The sequence below is a fragment of the Adelges cooleyi genome, unplaced genomic scaffold (assembly GCF_023614345.1).
Source record: "Adelges cooleyi isolate 19-005CV unplaced genomic scaffold, UGA_ACOO_1.1 ACOO_flye_CR_arks_rails_tigmint_CR_PRNA_307, whole genome shotgun sequence".
Taxonomy (NCBI): domain Eukaryota; kingdom Metazoa; phylum Arthropoda; class Insecta; order Hemiptera; family Adelgidae; genus Adelges; species Adelges cooleyi.
This window is the reverse complement of record NW_026095978.1, coordinates 2,033,236-2,045,922: the sequence shown is the minus strand read 5'-3', so window position 1 is coordinate 2,045,922 and position 12,687 is coordinate 2,033,236. Positions and strand designations below refer to the sequence as shown.

Sequence of the window (12,687 nt, the reverse complement as noted above, 5' to 3'; positions counted from 1 at the left end):
GTATGTTGAAACTCCTAATTGTTTTTAACCAATAAGTAAAAACTTAAAGTAACTTAATTGGCCAAAAATAGTTTATCCATTCCCCTTTCAAACCGAGAAGTACTAACAAAAATATTACATATTTAAAAATGTTAGTATAAAAAAGTTAAATTGTATGAAATATTCTTCAGACTGAGCACTATCGAAAAACGTTGGCAATATATGCATATGGTTTGCACATGAGTAAACAGTGGAACAAACAATGTTCTTGAATATCTACTGTTTACTTCAAAGGCACAACACAATAGTAACAAATTTGAAACAGTGTACAGTCCTGAAGTATATGTTCTTATAGTAGGTACTGCGCTAATTTATACTATTTGAATCACAGTCACCAATCAATACAATACTCAAATTACATTATAAAATCTTCATAAGTATCGAATAGTTTCAAAACAGTTTTAATTTCATAAACTAATAATTTAACATTCTGAATCCGAGTTTATTTTTTTGATAAATTAACATGTATTTGAAAAGTATACTGTTTTTTTGCGTGACGTCATTCTTTTTCCAATGTCAAGGTGTCCCCCCAACTCAAGAAGAGATTGTAAGTAAACGAGCACTTATTATTAATTATGATCGAGATGTAACACTGAAATTATTATTCACTATTATTGAACTATTATTCAAATAGAATAAAAACCTTAGACTACATGATTTATTTAGTTTAATAATTGTTGACATATTTAAAAAAAAATGTTATTGCAATTTTTCATATAAAAAATATTGGAAAGCATCTTAGATTTTGTAGAATAAAAAAAGTATTGGAATAAATAGTCTTAAATAATTTTGAATAAAAAGATAATTCGAATAAAAAAGACAAAACTCTGACCATATGCCAAACGTAATATCGCTTATCCGGTGAAACAATGGTGTAAGTACAAATATAACTGTTCATCAGAAAACGTGATTTAAAATTTTAGTGCAATGGTAACCGTACACGATTGGTAAACGACAAAACTGCTCTCTAGCGGTCAATAATAGATATTACACTTATGCCATGGTTTTTTTACTCGATAAAATGAAATGTTTTCATACTGTTTTCGTACTCAAGTCAAAAAATAAAAAATTTGCACTTACACCATTGTTCCACTGGAGAAGAAATATATTGTTTAAAAAATGTATTTAATGTTCTTACAATCGCCAGTTACGCTTAAAAAAATATTTTTCACTTATACTAAACATACTTTTACACTTATTCTGAAAATTACAGACTATGATTAAAGAAAAAATCGCGTCAAAAGTGGGGGATGATGGCAAAATGGACTTTACTCAATTAAAAAATGTAATAAACGAAATAGGACATACAATCGACAAAAATTATGAAGAAAAAAATATGGATTCCGGTAATAGATATTAGAAAAATGTTAACAAAACCATTTAATAATCAATTTTGTTATTTATATAGTTGAAAATTAAAAAAAAATTTTATCCAAAAAATCATCACTCTTAAACCAAATAAAAAGTTTAAAAAACGGGTACATTTTGATGATGTACAAAACAAATGATAAAATGTGATAATTATTATGTGATAAGTTCATTAACCAATATCACTATGAATATATTATAATGTGATGACTTTATTATTCTTAAATTACAATAACATAAAAAACAAATGTTTTGCAATTTATTGTAACACGATAATATTCTCGATTCCCTTGCTGTTAAATTTGGTTATTTTATTAATAAATATTATTATGTATTTTCAGCTTTTCGATACACAAATGACCAAGCTGTAATCGCCATTCTGTCGTATACAGCTAACACAAATCCAAGTTTAATTGTAAATAAAAACTATAAAACTATATTACAGATTAAAAGCTCGTTAGTTTGTTTGTGTTAAGATATTCAAAATATTCAAACTTTTAATTCTTCCATTTAATATAGGTTTAACACTTATAACTCTAAAAAGTATTGGTTTTTATTATTAGTATAAAAATGTTCAGTTTCTCGAATGATAATGTTTTTCTCTCAAACCATAAAATGATTTTGTTACTGGTTTCTTACATAAAAAATAAATAAATATAAGCTTACAAAAAGATTTCTTCCATTTTTTAAACAGAAATGAAGAATTAAAATTTAAAAAAAATTCTAAAAATAAAACTTATGCTGCATGTCTGTTAATATAAAAAGATGATTAAAAATGTTTTATGATTTTTTTTCTCATGTTTTTTTTTGGCTGAATATTTGAAAAAATACCAAAACAATTTAAGAACATTATTTTTATCGTAACATACAAGCTGGGTACGCTTCAAAAAGTTCCGCGGGGAGGGGGGTTTCTCCAAACGTTTGTTCATAGTTTGGCGTTTTGGTTCGCTAAATAAGGATTAGTTTTTTTGTTAATTATAAAATACATTTTAAAATTAAATTCTTATTCTGAAAATTATAGAGCTTTGTTAGAGACAGAGTCCAGCAAATTATGGGGCAAGATCGCGTCGTAAAATTTGAAAGAATAAAAGCTATATGTGCCAAAATAGCTAAGGATGCTGACATACCAGAAGCCAATATGGATATATTTGAAAGCCTAGAATCACAATCAGGTAATTAAACGATTTATAAAAATATTCAATAAATATGTTGAGTAAAATGGTCAAAAACCATTGAAGAGACATCATCATTAACAATCAAATGTAATAACTAAAAAAAAGTATTTTTTTAAACTAAGAGTTAGTAACAAATAAAACCTAATAAAAAAATTGAGAAAATTGAGACCATATTATTATTACATTACTATTCTAAAAACTACTATTATTTTACTAGTATACCGCATAGTTATTCTCAACTCATTTGACCTGATTCATTTTTTTAAAAAATGTATAATATTTTGAACTTTCAGACCGTAGGTATCATAAAGATCATGCTATATGCTATGCCCTAGCGTTTGCTGCTACAAAAGAACCGGAAGTAAAGGTAAATAACAACCATAATACTATATTTCAGATAAAAGGATTATTAGGTTGGTTTTGTGAGATATTCAAAATATTCAAACTTTCAAAAAAGTTAGACATCTGCCATTTTTTTCTTTTCTGGATTCGATAGATATTGTCTTTCTCTTTAACCAAAAATATATGTACGTACTTCCCAATAGTAAAACGGTAGGATTTTTATAGTAAATGATTTTTCCACTTATTCTTTACATTAAAAAAATATTTAATAGAAAAACTATTTTCGAACGAATTTTTCCAATTATTGATACAGTTAGAGAGAATTTAAATATAATATCTTCTCCCATGTTCTACATAATATGAAATCAATACGTTAACTACTGTAAAATTGATGTTCTTTTGCATATAAAAACCTCATGGCCTATTTTGTGTCTTGTAGATAGCAGTTTTTATTACGCTAAAGAGGAATCAGTTTTATTTGTAACTTGTAATACACTATTTAATTTCTAATTATTACTTTTATAATAATAGAAAATAGTAAAAAGAGAGGTACGACGCACCACCGGTGATTTGAAAAGTTATCCAGATATCATAGCAATATGCATAATATTAGCACATAAAGCGCCGCAAGTAACCATAGGAGCACCTACAATTGACGATTTTTTAATGCCATGGAAATGTAATAAAACAATAGAATAATATTCAATAAATGTGTCGAGTAAAATGTTCAAAAACTATTGCAAAAACATTATGATAAAAAAATTTGTCATTTGTATAGATGTAAATTTTTTTTTTTTTAAACTAAATATTAAAACTTGAAAAATAACTAACAAATTAAAAAACCTTCTTTGATGTACAAAAAAAGAATTAGCAAAACGTGAGATACGTGATATTACATTATTCTACTCGTACGATTATTTGAAACAAAGACGTTTTTTTAATGTAACATTGTTATTCTCAACTCAATTGGCCTGATTTGTTTGCTTATAAAATGTATAATAATTAATATTTTATAATTTCAGATGGGAAATTCAAAGCGGAAACAGTTGAAAATATCATCTATCGAAGTTTTTTTCGTTCATAGTTTGATTATAACATTAACTGTTCTCGAATTACTGCTTGTATGTAATATTTCACATATTCACATACAAATGTAAATTTGATTGATTAATATACTATTTTGCTCTTATATTTCGTTTCTATTTATTGTATTATTACCGAATCCCAGCAGATCAGTCCACGGTTCAAACCCGTAAACAAAACCAGTGACTTTGTTTTGTAACTAGTCACTTTTTATAATGTAAAAATAATATTTAAACATTAATACCAATTCAAGTACCATTTCGAGTTTGTAAGCTTCGTGAAATTTTTAAACACTCTGTTGGTATGCTAATTTCTAATGAAGTCCAATAGTCTGTGTATTTGAAGAAAACCAAAAACCATGAAAGGAAATATCGCATCAATGAAATTAAGAAGCTCTACATGGAATCTAAAGTACACATTGCTCATTACAATCTAGCTTTTCTTAAAACGAAAACACTCTAATTAAAATTCAAACAAATTTTCTCAAGTTTTTGCCATTTTCATGAAATTTTGTCCATATTATTTTGGCGGTTAACAATTTATGTGACACTATTTCAAAATAAACCAATAGACTTTTTGGTAAAAATTATCATTATCAATAGCAGTAAACATGTAAATTTAAAATCAAATTATTGTACATAATGAAAATACTAAGACTTTATAATTTTTGGGTTGGGTTTCCGTTAACTGTATAAACAAATTATTAAAAATCTATTTTACCTGACACCTTTTTCTCTTAAATTTAGTGGACTGTATAAAGTAATAAGGTACCTATTTGTGAAGGAAAAACCGCCGGTTTGATTTTATACTTTAAAAACTACTTCACTATTGAGATAAAATATAAAAATTCACATAATAACTTATATCTGGCCAGAATCTAACATGTTGTATGCTTAATAACTAAGAACAAGTAATTACTTAAATACATATAAAATTTAACGATACCGCACTTTGCTGGGTTGTTGTAGCTGGTTATGATCCGTTGTGTTGTGATGAGCTGCTTGACACAAGTTCGATCACCAAAAACAAAACAATGTGATCTTTGAAGACGGCAATTTTTCTCCAAGAAAAATACACAGAAACTCGGTTAAATACGAATGTCTCGAGAATGACCTTGCCTCGATGGCACACTAAAACTATTAATTAGAACAACGCGTCTTGACGACTGGATTTTGTCTGGTTGACAATACTAAAACACTAAGCTGCGTTACCTTGATGGCACACTAAAACTATTAACTAGAACAACGCGTCTTGACGACTGGATTTTGTCTGGTTGACAACACTAAAACACTAAGCTAATGAATATGGAAATTTGTCTTGACGGCCACAATATTAGTAAAAAAGCTCGAAATTTTTCTCTTGTTTTTACATGTGCACCGCACGCGAACGGGATACGACCGACGGGCCGATAACCTTAAAACTATGTTAACCGCAACATGAACCAGTTGACAACATCATGTAGTAGCGTTATCAGTGGCCGTGCTTGGCCGACCCTCTGATAACGTTTTTGTCAACTAGGCCGCAACATTTCCTCCCCCGAGTTGAAGGCTCTGGCCTTCAACCATTTATGAATGTAATATGTACACCAATATTTTACAATAAAACAACAAACAATGGACATGGCTAATTAAAGACCATTGGCCTCTTCTTCCGTTTCCCTTGGCAGAACAGCAAATTTTGCCACTGGGCGCTTTAACAATGTGCCATCGCTTGTGCGGAGAGTTATGACGCGCACCACATTGTCCGCTCCTGGATGGACTGCCTCTACCCGGGTCAACTTCCACTTCATTGTTGCCAAGTTTTCTTCTTTCAGGAGACCTAGCTCCCCAACAGTGACTGGACGACTAGGTGTCACCCACTTGCTTCGGCGATGTAACTGCGGCAAATATTCTAGGCTCCACCTTTTCCAAAATAGTTGCGCCATTCCTTTGACGATATTCCATCGTTTGGATAAATTTCTATGAGGTTGCGGTTCCTCAGGCTCAGGGGATCCAGTGAGTGGCCTTCCTACAAGAAAGTGTACTGGCGTTAACGTGGAAAAATCTGACGGCTCTGTCGATAATGCTGTTAACGGCCTTAATTCAACACTGCCTCAATTCGGCACAGCAACGTTGAAGCCTCCTCAAAGGTTAATAACGCATTGGCCGCGAGCTTCGTCAAATGGGTTTTGGCGGACTTTACAGCGGCTTCCCACAGGCCGCCAAAGTGTGGAGCTGCTGGAGGTATAAAATGCCAATTAATTTCTTTATTTGCCAGTTGATCTGGCACAGCTTTATCACCTAGGAAAGTTTTCAGAACCTTCTGAGCTCCTACAAGGTTTGTACCATTGTCACTATAAATATCACTGCATTTTCCTCTTCTTGATATGAACCGATCCAGTGACGCCATGAAAGCTTCTGTGCTGAGGTTGGTCACTAATTCCAGATGAATTGCTCGTGTGGTCAAACACACAAAGACTGCAATGTACGCTTTGACAGATGATACTCTTCAGATGCCACTTCTGATTTCGATGGGGCCGCAGAAATCAATTCCACAGCGGGAAAATGGACGCGCAATGGTGACACGCGCTCTAGGTAAAGCTGCCATAAATGGTACTGATATCTTTGGTGATGCCCGAAAACATGTTACACATTTGTGCACCGTAGAGCGCGCACTATTACGTCCTCGTAATGGCCAGTATTTAAGTTGTACATTTGCTAATAACGCTTGTGGTCCAACATGGAGCAATCGTCTATGTTCGTGCTCAAAAATAAGTCCGGTTACCTTGTGTGTGGAAGGAAGAACAATAGGAAATTTTCTGGAATCTCATGCTGCTATGTTACTCAACCTCCCGCCAACTCGAATCAACCCGTGGTCATCAATGAATGGATTGAGGCACCGGAGTCTACTCTTGCTATGAATAGCATTTTTTCTTTGTAAATCTAGCTGCTCACGACCGAATGCACTAGACTGAGCTTGATGCAGCCACATTCGTTCTGCCGAATGCAATTCGTCTACCGTTAAATGTCCTGTTGTGCGTTGTAGTTTACTAATGCAGTTGTTTTTGAATCGCAGGAGCCACGCCGTTACTCGAATGAGATTTGTCCATTGTGAACACTTGTCCAACAAACAAGGTAACTGAGGTTGTGCGATCAACACTAACTTCACCGCACGGACTTCTGGTATTTCAGAGTTGTTAATCTCTTGGGACGGCCATGAATCCTGTGACGACTGGATCCAACTTGGCCCATGCCACCACAAAGAACTGTCTTCCATCTCATCTGCTGCGACACCTCTTGAAATCAAATCTGCTGGGTTATCTTGTGTTGGTACATGGTTCCATTGACTTGACTGCGATACTTCTCGAACTTGCATTACTCGATTAGACACATATGATTTGAGTGGTAAGTCAGTTTTTATCCACGATAAAACTTCAGTTGAGTCGGTCCAAAGTACTATGTCTTCCTCTCCAATACATAGCTGAAGGTGTCTGAGCTCTTCGAGTATCTCACTTAACATCTCACTCAGTAGAACCGCCGCGCATAGTTCTAGACGCGGTATGGTAAAAATCTATTTTACCTGACACCTTTTTCTCTTAAATTTAGTGGACTGTATAAAGTAATAAGGTACCTATTTGTGAAGGAAAAACCGCCGGTTTGATTTTATACTTTAAAAACTACTTCACTATTGAGATAAAATATAAAAATTCACATAATAACTTATATCTGGCCAGAATCTAACATGTTGTATGCTTAATAACTAAGAACAAGTAATTACTTAAATACATATAAAATTGAACGATACCGCACTTTGCTGAGTTGTTGTAGCTGGTTATGATCCGTTGTGTTGTGATGAGCTGATTGACACAAGTTCGATCACCAAAAACAAAACAATGTGATCTTTGAAGACGGCAATTTTTCTCCAAGAAAAATACACAGAAACTCGGTTAAATACGAATGTCTCGAGAATGACCTTGCCTCGATGGCACACTAAAACTATTAACTAGAACAACGCGTCTTGACGACTGGATTTTGTCTGGTTGACAACACTAAAACACTAAGCTAATGAATATGGAAATTTGTCTTGACGGCCACAATATTAGTAAAAAAGCTCGAAATTTTTCTCTTGTTTTTACATGTGCACCGCACGCGAACGGGATACGACCGACGGGCCGATAACCTTAAAACTATGTTAACCGCAACATGAACCAGTTGACAACATCATGTAGTAGCGTTATCAGTGGCCGTGCTTGGCCGACCCTCTGATAACGTTTTTGTCAACTAGGCCGCAACAATCGTAATAAGTTGTAATAACTATGATGTAGATGATGTACTTAATAATGTCTAAACCTATTGAAATTTAGTACAAATTTGTCCCCTACAATTTAGTAGGAATTTATCCTACTAAATTTAGTTTTTGTTCTTTTTTCTTATAAATTAAAATAATATTGCACAAATAGTAAGTTATAAGTGTTTATTTGAAAAGAAACAGGGATTTTGGAGGTACTAAAAGATAAACAATTACCTTAAAATAATTATTTATCAATATTTTCTTAATATTCATTGAAATATTTTTCGTGCAGCTTCGCTGTGGCAGAGCCAAAAGTATTTTTGTTTGTGATGAAAGAGAAAATTGCCATGGAATATTTATAGGAAGTTAAAAAGTTTGTAAGAAATTTTGCGTGGAGCTTCGCAATGGCAGAGACAAATGTGATTTTGTTCGTGATGAAAGAAAATTATTGACTTGGAATTTTCATGTTAAAATAATTATGAGGGCATTGATTTTATTTATTGAAAAATCTATGAAGATACAATTGTTGGTATTAGGTATACCGAACCGAATGTTTATTTTAACACTTATTTTGTGAAAATTCATATAGTACTGAAACCTTCCCCGTCTCAATATGTTCCTTCCCCACTATATCCTGTATTGGACTGTTTATATTTAATTTTAGTTATTACAATTAAATTACCATTTTTACCATCAATGGTTTCAAGTTTTTTACAAATGTACAATCTGTAAGGGATTTTATTAAAACTTTTTTCGACATGATTTTTGTTATCAAACAGATAAAAAATTACATCAATGAATAGTCAATTTGTTTTTAATTTCAATAGGTACACGTTATAATTATAAAACCAAATACATAACAGATTTAATTAAAAAAAACCAGTACAGTGGTGACGGGGCATAGTGGGGACGGAGCATAGTTGAGTCGGGGCATATTGGGGACGGGGAGGTCACAGGTTTACAAAAATTTTTAAATCTGAAAGTTATAAAATCACTTTTGAAAAAACGCTTTGATGCAAATCGGTAGTTAGTATTTTCAAGTCAGTACTTACCAAACCAAGCGCAGTATAAACCAGCAAAGTTAGTAGAAAGTATTAAATTGAGGTTCTGTATTTACAAATAAATGCTTATTTGGAAATAAGAAAATAAGAATAATTAATACAGAACCTCAATTTAATACTTTCTAACATTATTAAAGACATCATCTACAATCTACATCATAGTTATTACAACTTAATACGATACCGTTTTTTTTTAAATTGTCAACCAGCCAAAAGTTAACTAGAAGAGTTCTCTGTATGAAAATTAATTCATATATCTACCTTATACGTGGTCATGGTAGATGACACGTTTATTTTCATCCATTGTATCCCTTTAATTGACTATAATGTTTTTCAACGTTTAAATATCCTTTGTCTCAGTAATAGCTCTCAGCAAAAATCATGAATATTTTATATAGTTAACGGAAACCCAACCCAAAATTACAAAAAAATGTACATAGCCGAGTCAGCAACTACGAAAGAGCATTTTCATGTCTCGTTGAAGTACCGAATAAATTTAGAGTAGTGGTGAAATTATGGAAAATGATGTAGTATATTAACAAGCGGTAACAAGCTAGTATATTAAAACGTCAAGTTTGTGGCTAAAATTGTAGGGTTTATTATCTGGCCAAAAGTAACTTAACATCGAGAATTAAACTACTTTGAATTTATTATTTAGTTCTAATTTGAACGTTGAACGTACAACATATCTCTTATCTCATATCAGATAACAGCGTAACGCTTTTTTTTGGAACAATTTTTTCGTTTTGCTTTTTTCGAATATTTGCCACAGCTAATTCCCATCCCAACCCCATTCCCACCCCCAACCTCTTCTTCATCCCTATTTCTTTTTGGGTAACGCTTTTTTCGTTATAATTTTTTCGGTTATGTGCCAGAGCAAAGATATGAAAATGTCAAATTGTAAAGTCTTAGTCTTTTCATTGTGTACAATAATATGATTTTAAATTTACATTCTTTTAATTTTATAAAGGGTGCTTTTACTCTAAAACCAAAATTAAGGCAGTTATTTCCAGTCTGCTTAAACATATAGAGATGAAAAAAAACCAGTACAGAAGGGGTCGAGGCATAGCGGGGACAGAGCGTAGAGGAGACGGGGAGGTCACAGGTTTACAGGAATTATTAAATCTGAAAGTGATAAATTACTTTCGAAAAATCGCTTCGACGCAGATCGGTAGTTAGTATTTTCAAGCCAGTAAAATAATCCAAACCAAGCACAGTATTAACCAGCAAAGTTAGAAAGTTTTCAATGAAGGTTTTATATTTACAAATGAGCACCAAAGCGTTTATTTGTAAGTGATTTTATCCGAGACGACTAGTACAGTAAAGTATAGGCATAATAGAATCAATGCAACGAGGGGACGAAGAGGTCACAGGTCTACAGGAATTATTATAAATAAAAGTGATAAAATTGAATAAAATCACTTTCAAATAAACGCTTTGATGCTCATTTGTAAATACAGAACCTTAATTTAAAACTTTCTAACTTTGCTGGTTTATACTGTGCTTGGTTTTGACTATGAGTGTTAACTAAAAGTCAAAAGTAGTACTTGAGCATAAACCTTAATAGTGTTATTCCGCATAGATATACATCAAATTGTTTTTAAGATTTGATACATTTTTTTTTAAGATTTTAGGGGTTTTTGACATTTTCATGTCTTAGCTCTGGCACATAACCGAAAATATTATAACGAAAATATTGTAACGAAAAATGGGTTACCAAAAAATAAATGGGGATGACGATGAGATGGGGGTAAGAATGGGGTTGAGGGTGGGAATTAGCTCTGGCACATAACCGAAAAAAGCGTTACGCTGTTATCTGATATGAGATAAGAGATGGGGGTGAGTGATAGGGGTGGTGGATAGGGGTAAGCGATAGGTATGAGTGATAAGGGCGGGGGATAGGGTGAAAGATAGGGTGGGAGAAAGGGGTGCGTGATAGGGGTGGGAGATAGGGGTGCGTGATAGGGATGGAAGATAGTGGGTAGGGGATAGGAGTAAGATATAGAAGATAAGAGATAAGAGATATGTTGTACGTTCAACGTTCAAATTAGAACTAAATAATAAATTCAAAATAGTTCAATTCTCTATGTTAAGTTACTTTTGGCCAGATAATAAACACTACAATTTTAGCCAAAATTGTACATCATTTTTTAATCTCCTTGGCTTATGCTGTAACTGGAAGTTCCATGTCATTTTTTTTTTTTTAATTATAATTCCACAACTAATCTAAATTTATTCGGTACTTCAACGAGACATGAAAATGTTCTATCGTAGTTGCAGACTCGGCTGAAAAATGGCTGATTTTTGTTAAAATGTACGCAATCTGCGAAATAACAGTTTTCCGGAAATTAAAGAAAAACTGTAGTGCCGAATTTGTTTTCCGTTTAATATGTTTTGAATACATATGAGTTCTAACTATTGATCAATTTTCAGCTTAAAGATCCTAAAAATAAGGCTAAAAAACTAAAAAAACAGAAAAACTTGAATCCCTTCTAGGGGGATGGGAAATAAGTTTGGGCATACCAAATAAATATTCCTTATAAATTGCAATTCGATCCGACTCCTTTTTGATAAACAAAAAGCCCACACCAGAGTAAAACCAATACCTTATTTAATTAATAAATCACCTATACTATTGCTATGAAGAAAATGAGTTTTAATAAATTGTTATAACGGTCAATATGCATTTTATTTTTCGAGAAATCGTGGTTAATACATTAAATGGAAGTAAGATCAAATAGGTTGAACATCATGGATGTTTTGCAAATATTATAATATTTGAAGTATTTTAATGTAAAACATTTTTTTACATAGGTTTTCTATCTATTATATTTTTTTTTACCGTTGGTGTTAACACCTTTTGTCGTCTAAACTTGGCTTAATCAAATACACGCAAAACACATGTGATATGCTACCGTAGTTTGTCATTTGCATCTCGATGTAACCAAAAAAAAAAATACAGCTGTAGAATATATAAAAAAATGCAAAAATGTTTTGGACAAATTAATTTTCAAGAATAATATACCATATCTAGATCTTTTATTTATTAAATAAAAATAAAAATTAGAGCCAGTAAATGTTGAAACTTTAAGTTCAAATCGATTCCACTTAATACCAAGTAGATAAATGCTGTGATTTATATAGTTGCCACTCAAAAGAATTGGTCCAGTATTAAAAAAGTTACAATGTATACAGACACATAAAAAAGCTCACATCATTGCAAAAACCATTAGCATCGCTGCTCCACATCGAAGTTATAAAATAGATCTATCAATTTTAAAAACACTCATTGCTTTGTATTCTACTCAATGTTAAATATTTATTATTGCGGTGACACCAAAAGTTTGTGG

General features: G+C 32.2%; 1 protein-coding gene across 1 annotated transcript; it reads left to right on the top strand.

Annotated features, from left to right (window-relative positions):
* Positions 1-282: 282 nt before the first annotated feature.
* Positions 283-4,020, top strand: LOC126839648 (uncharacterized). The gene is made up of 7 exons (XM_050575056.1): positions 283-586; positions 1,253-1,385; positions 1,749-1,822; positions 2,429-2,579; positions 2,876-2,949; positions 3,456-3,603; positions 3,947-4,020. Exons 1-7 carry the CDS (start codon positions 503-505, stop codon positions 4,006-4,008), a joined length of 726 nt encoding a protein of 241 aa, XP_050431013.1. The 5' UTR covers positions 283-502; the 3' UTR covers positions 4,009-4,020.
* Positions 4,021-12,687: the final 8,667 nt, after the last annotated feature.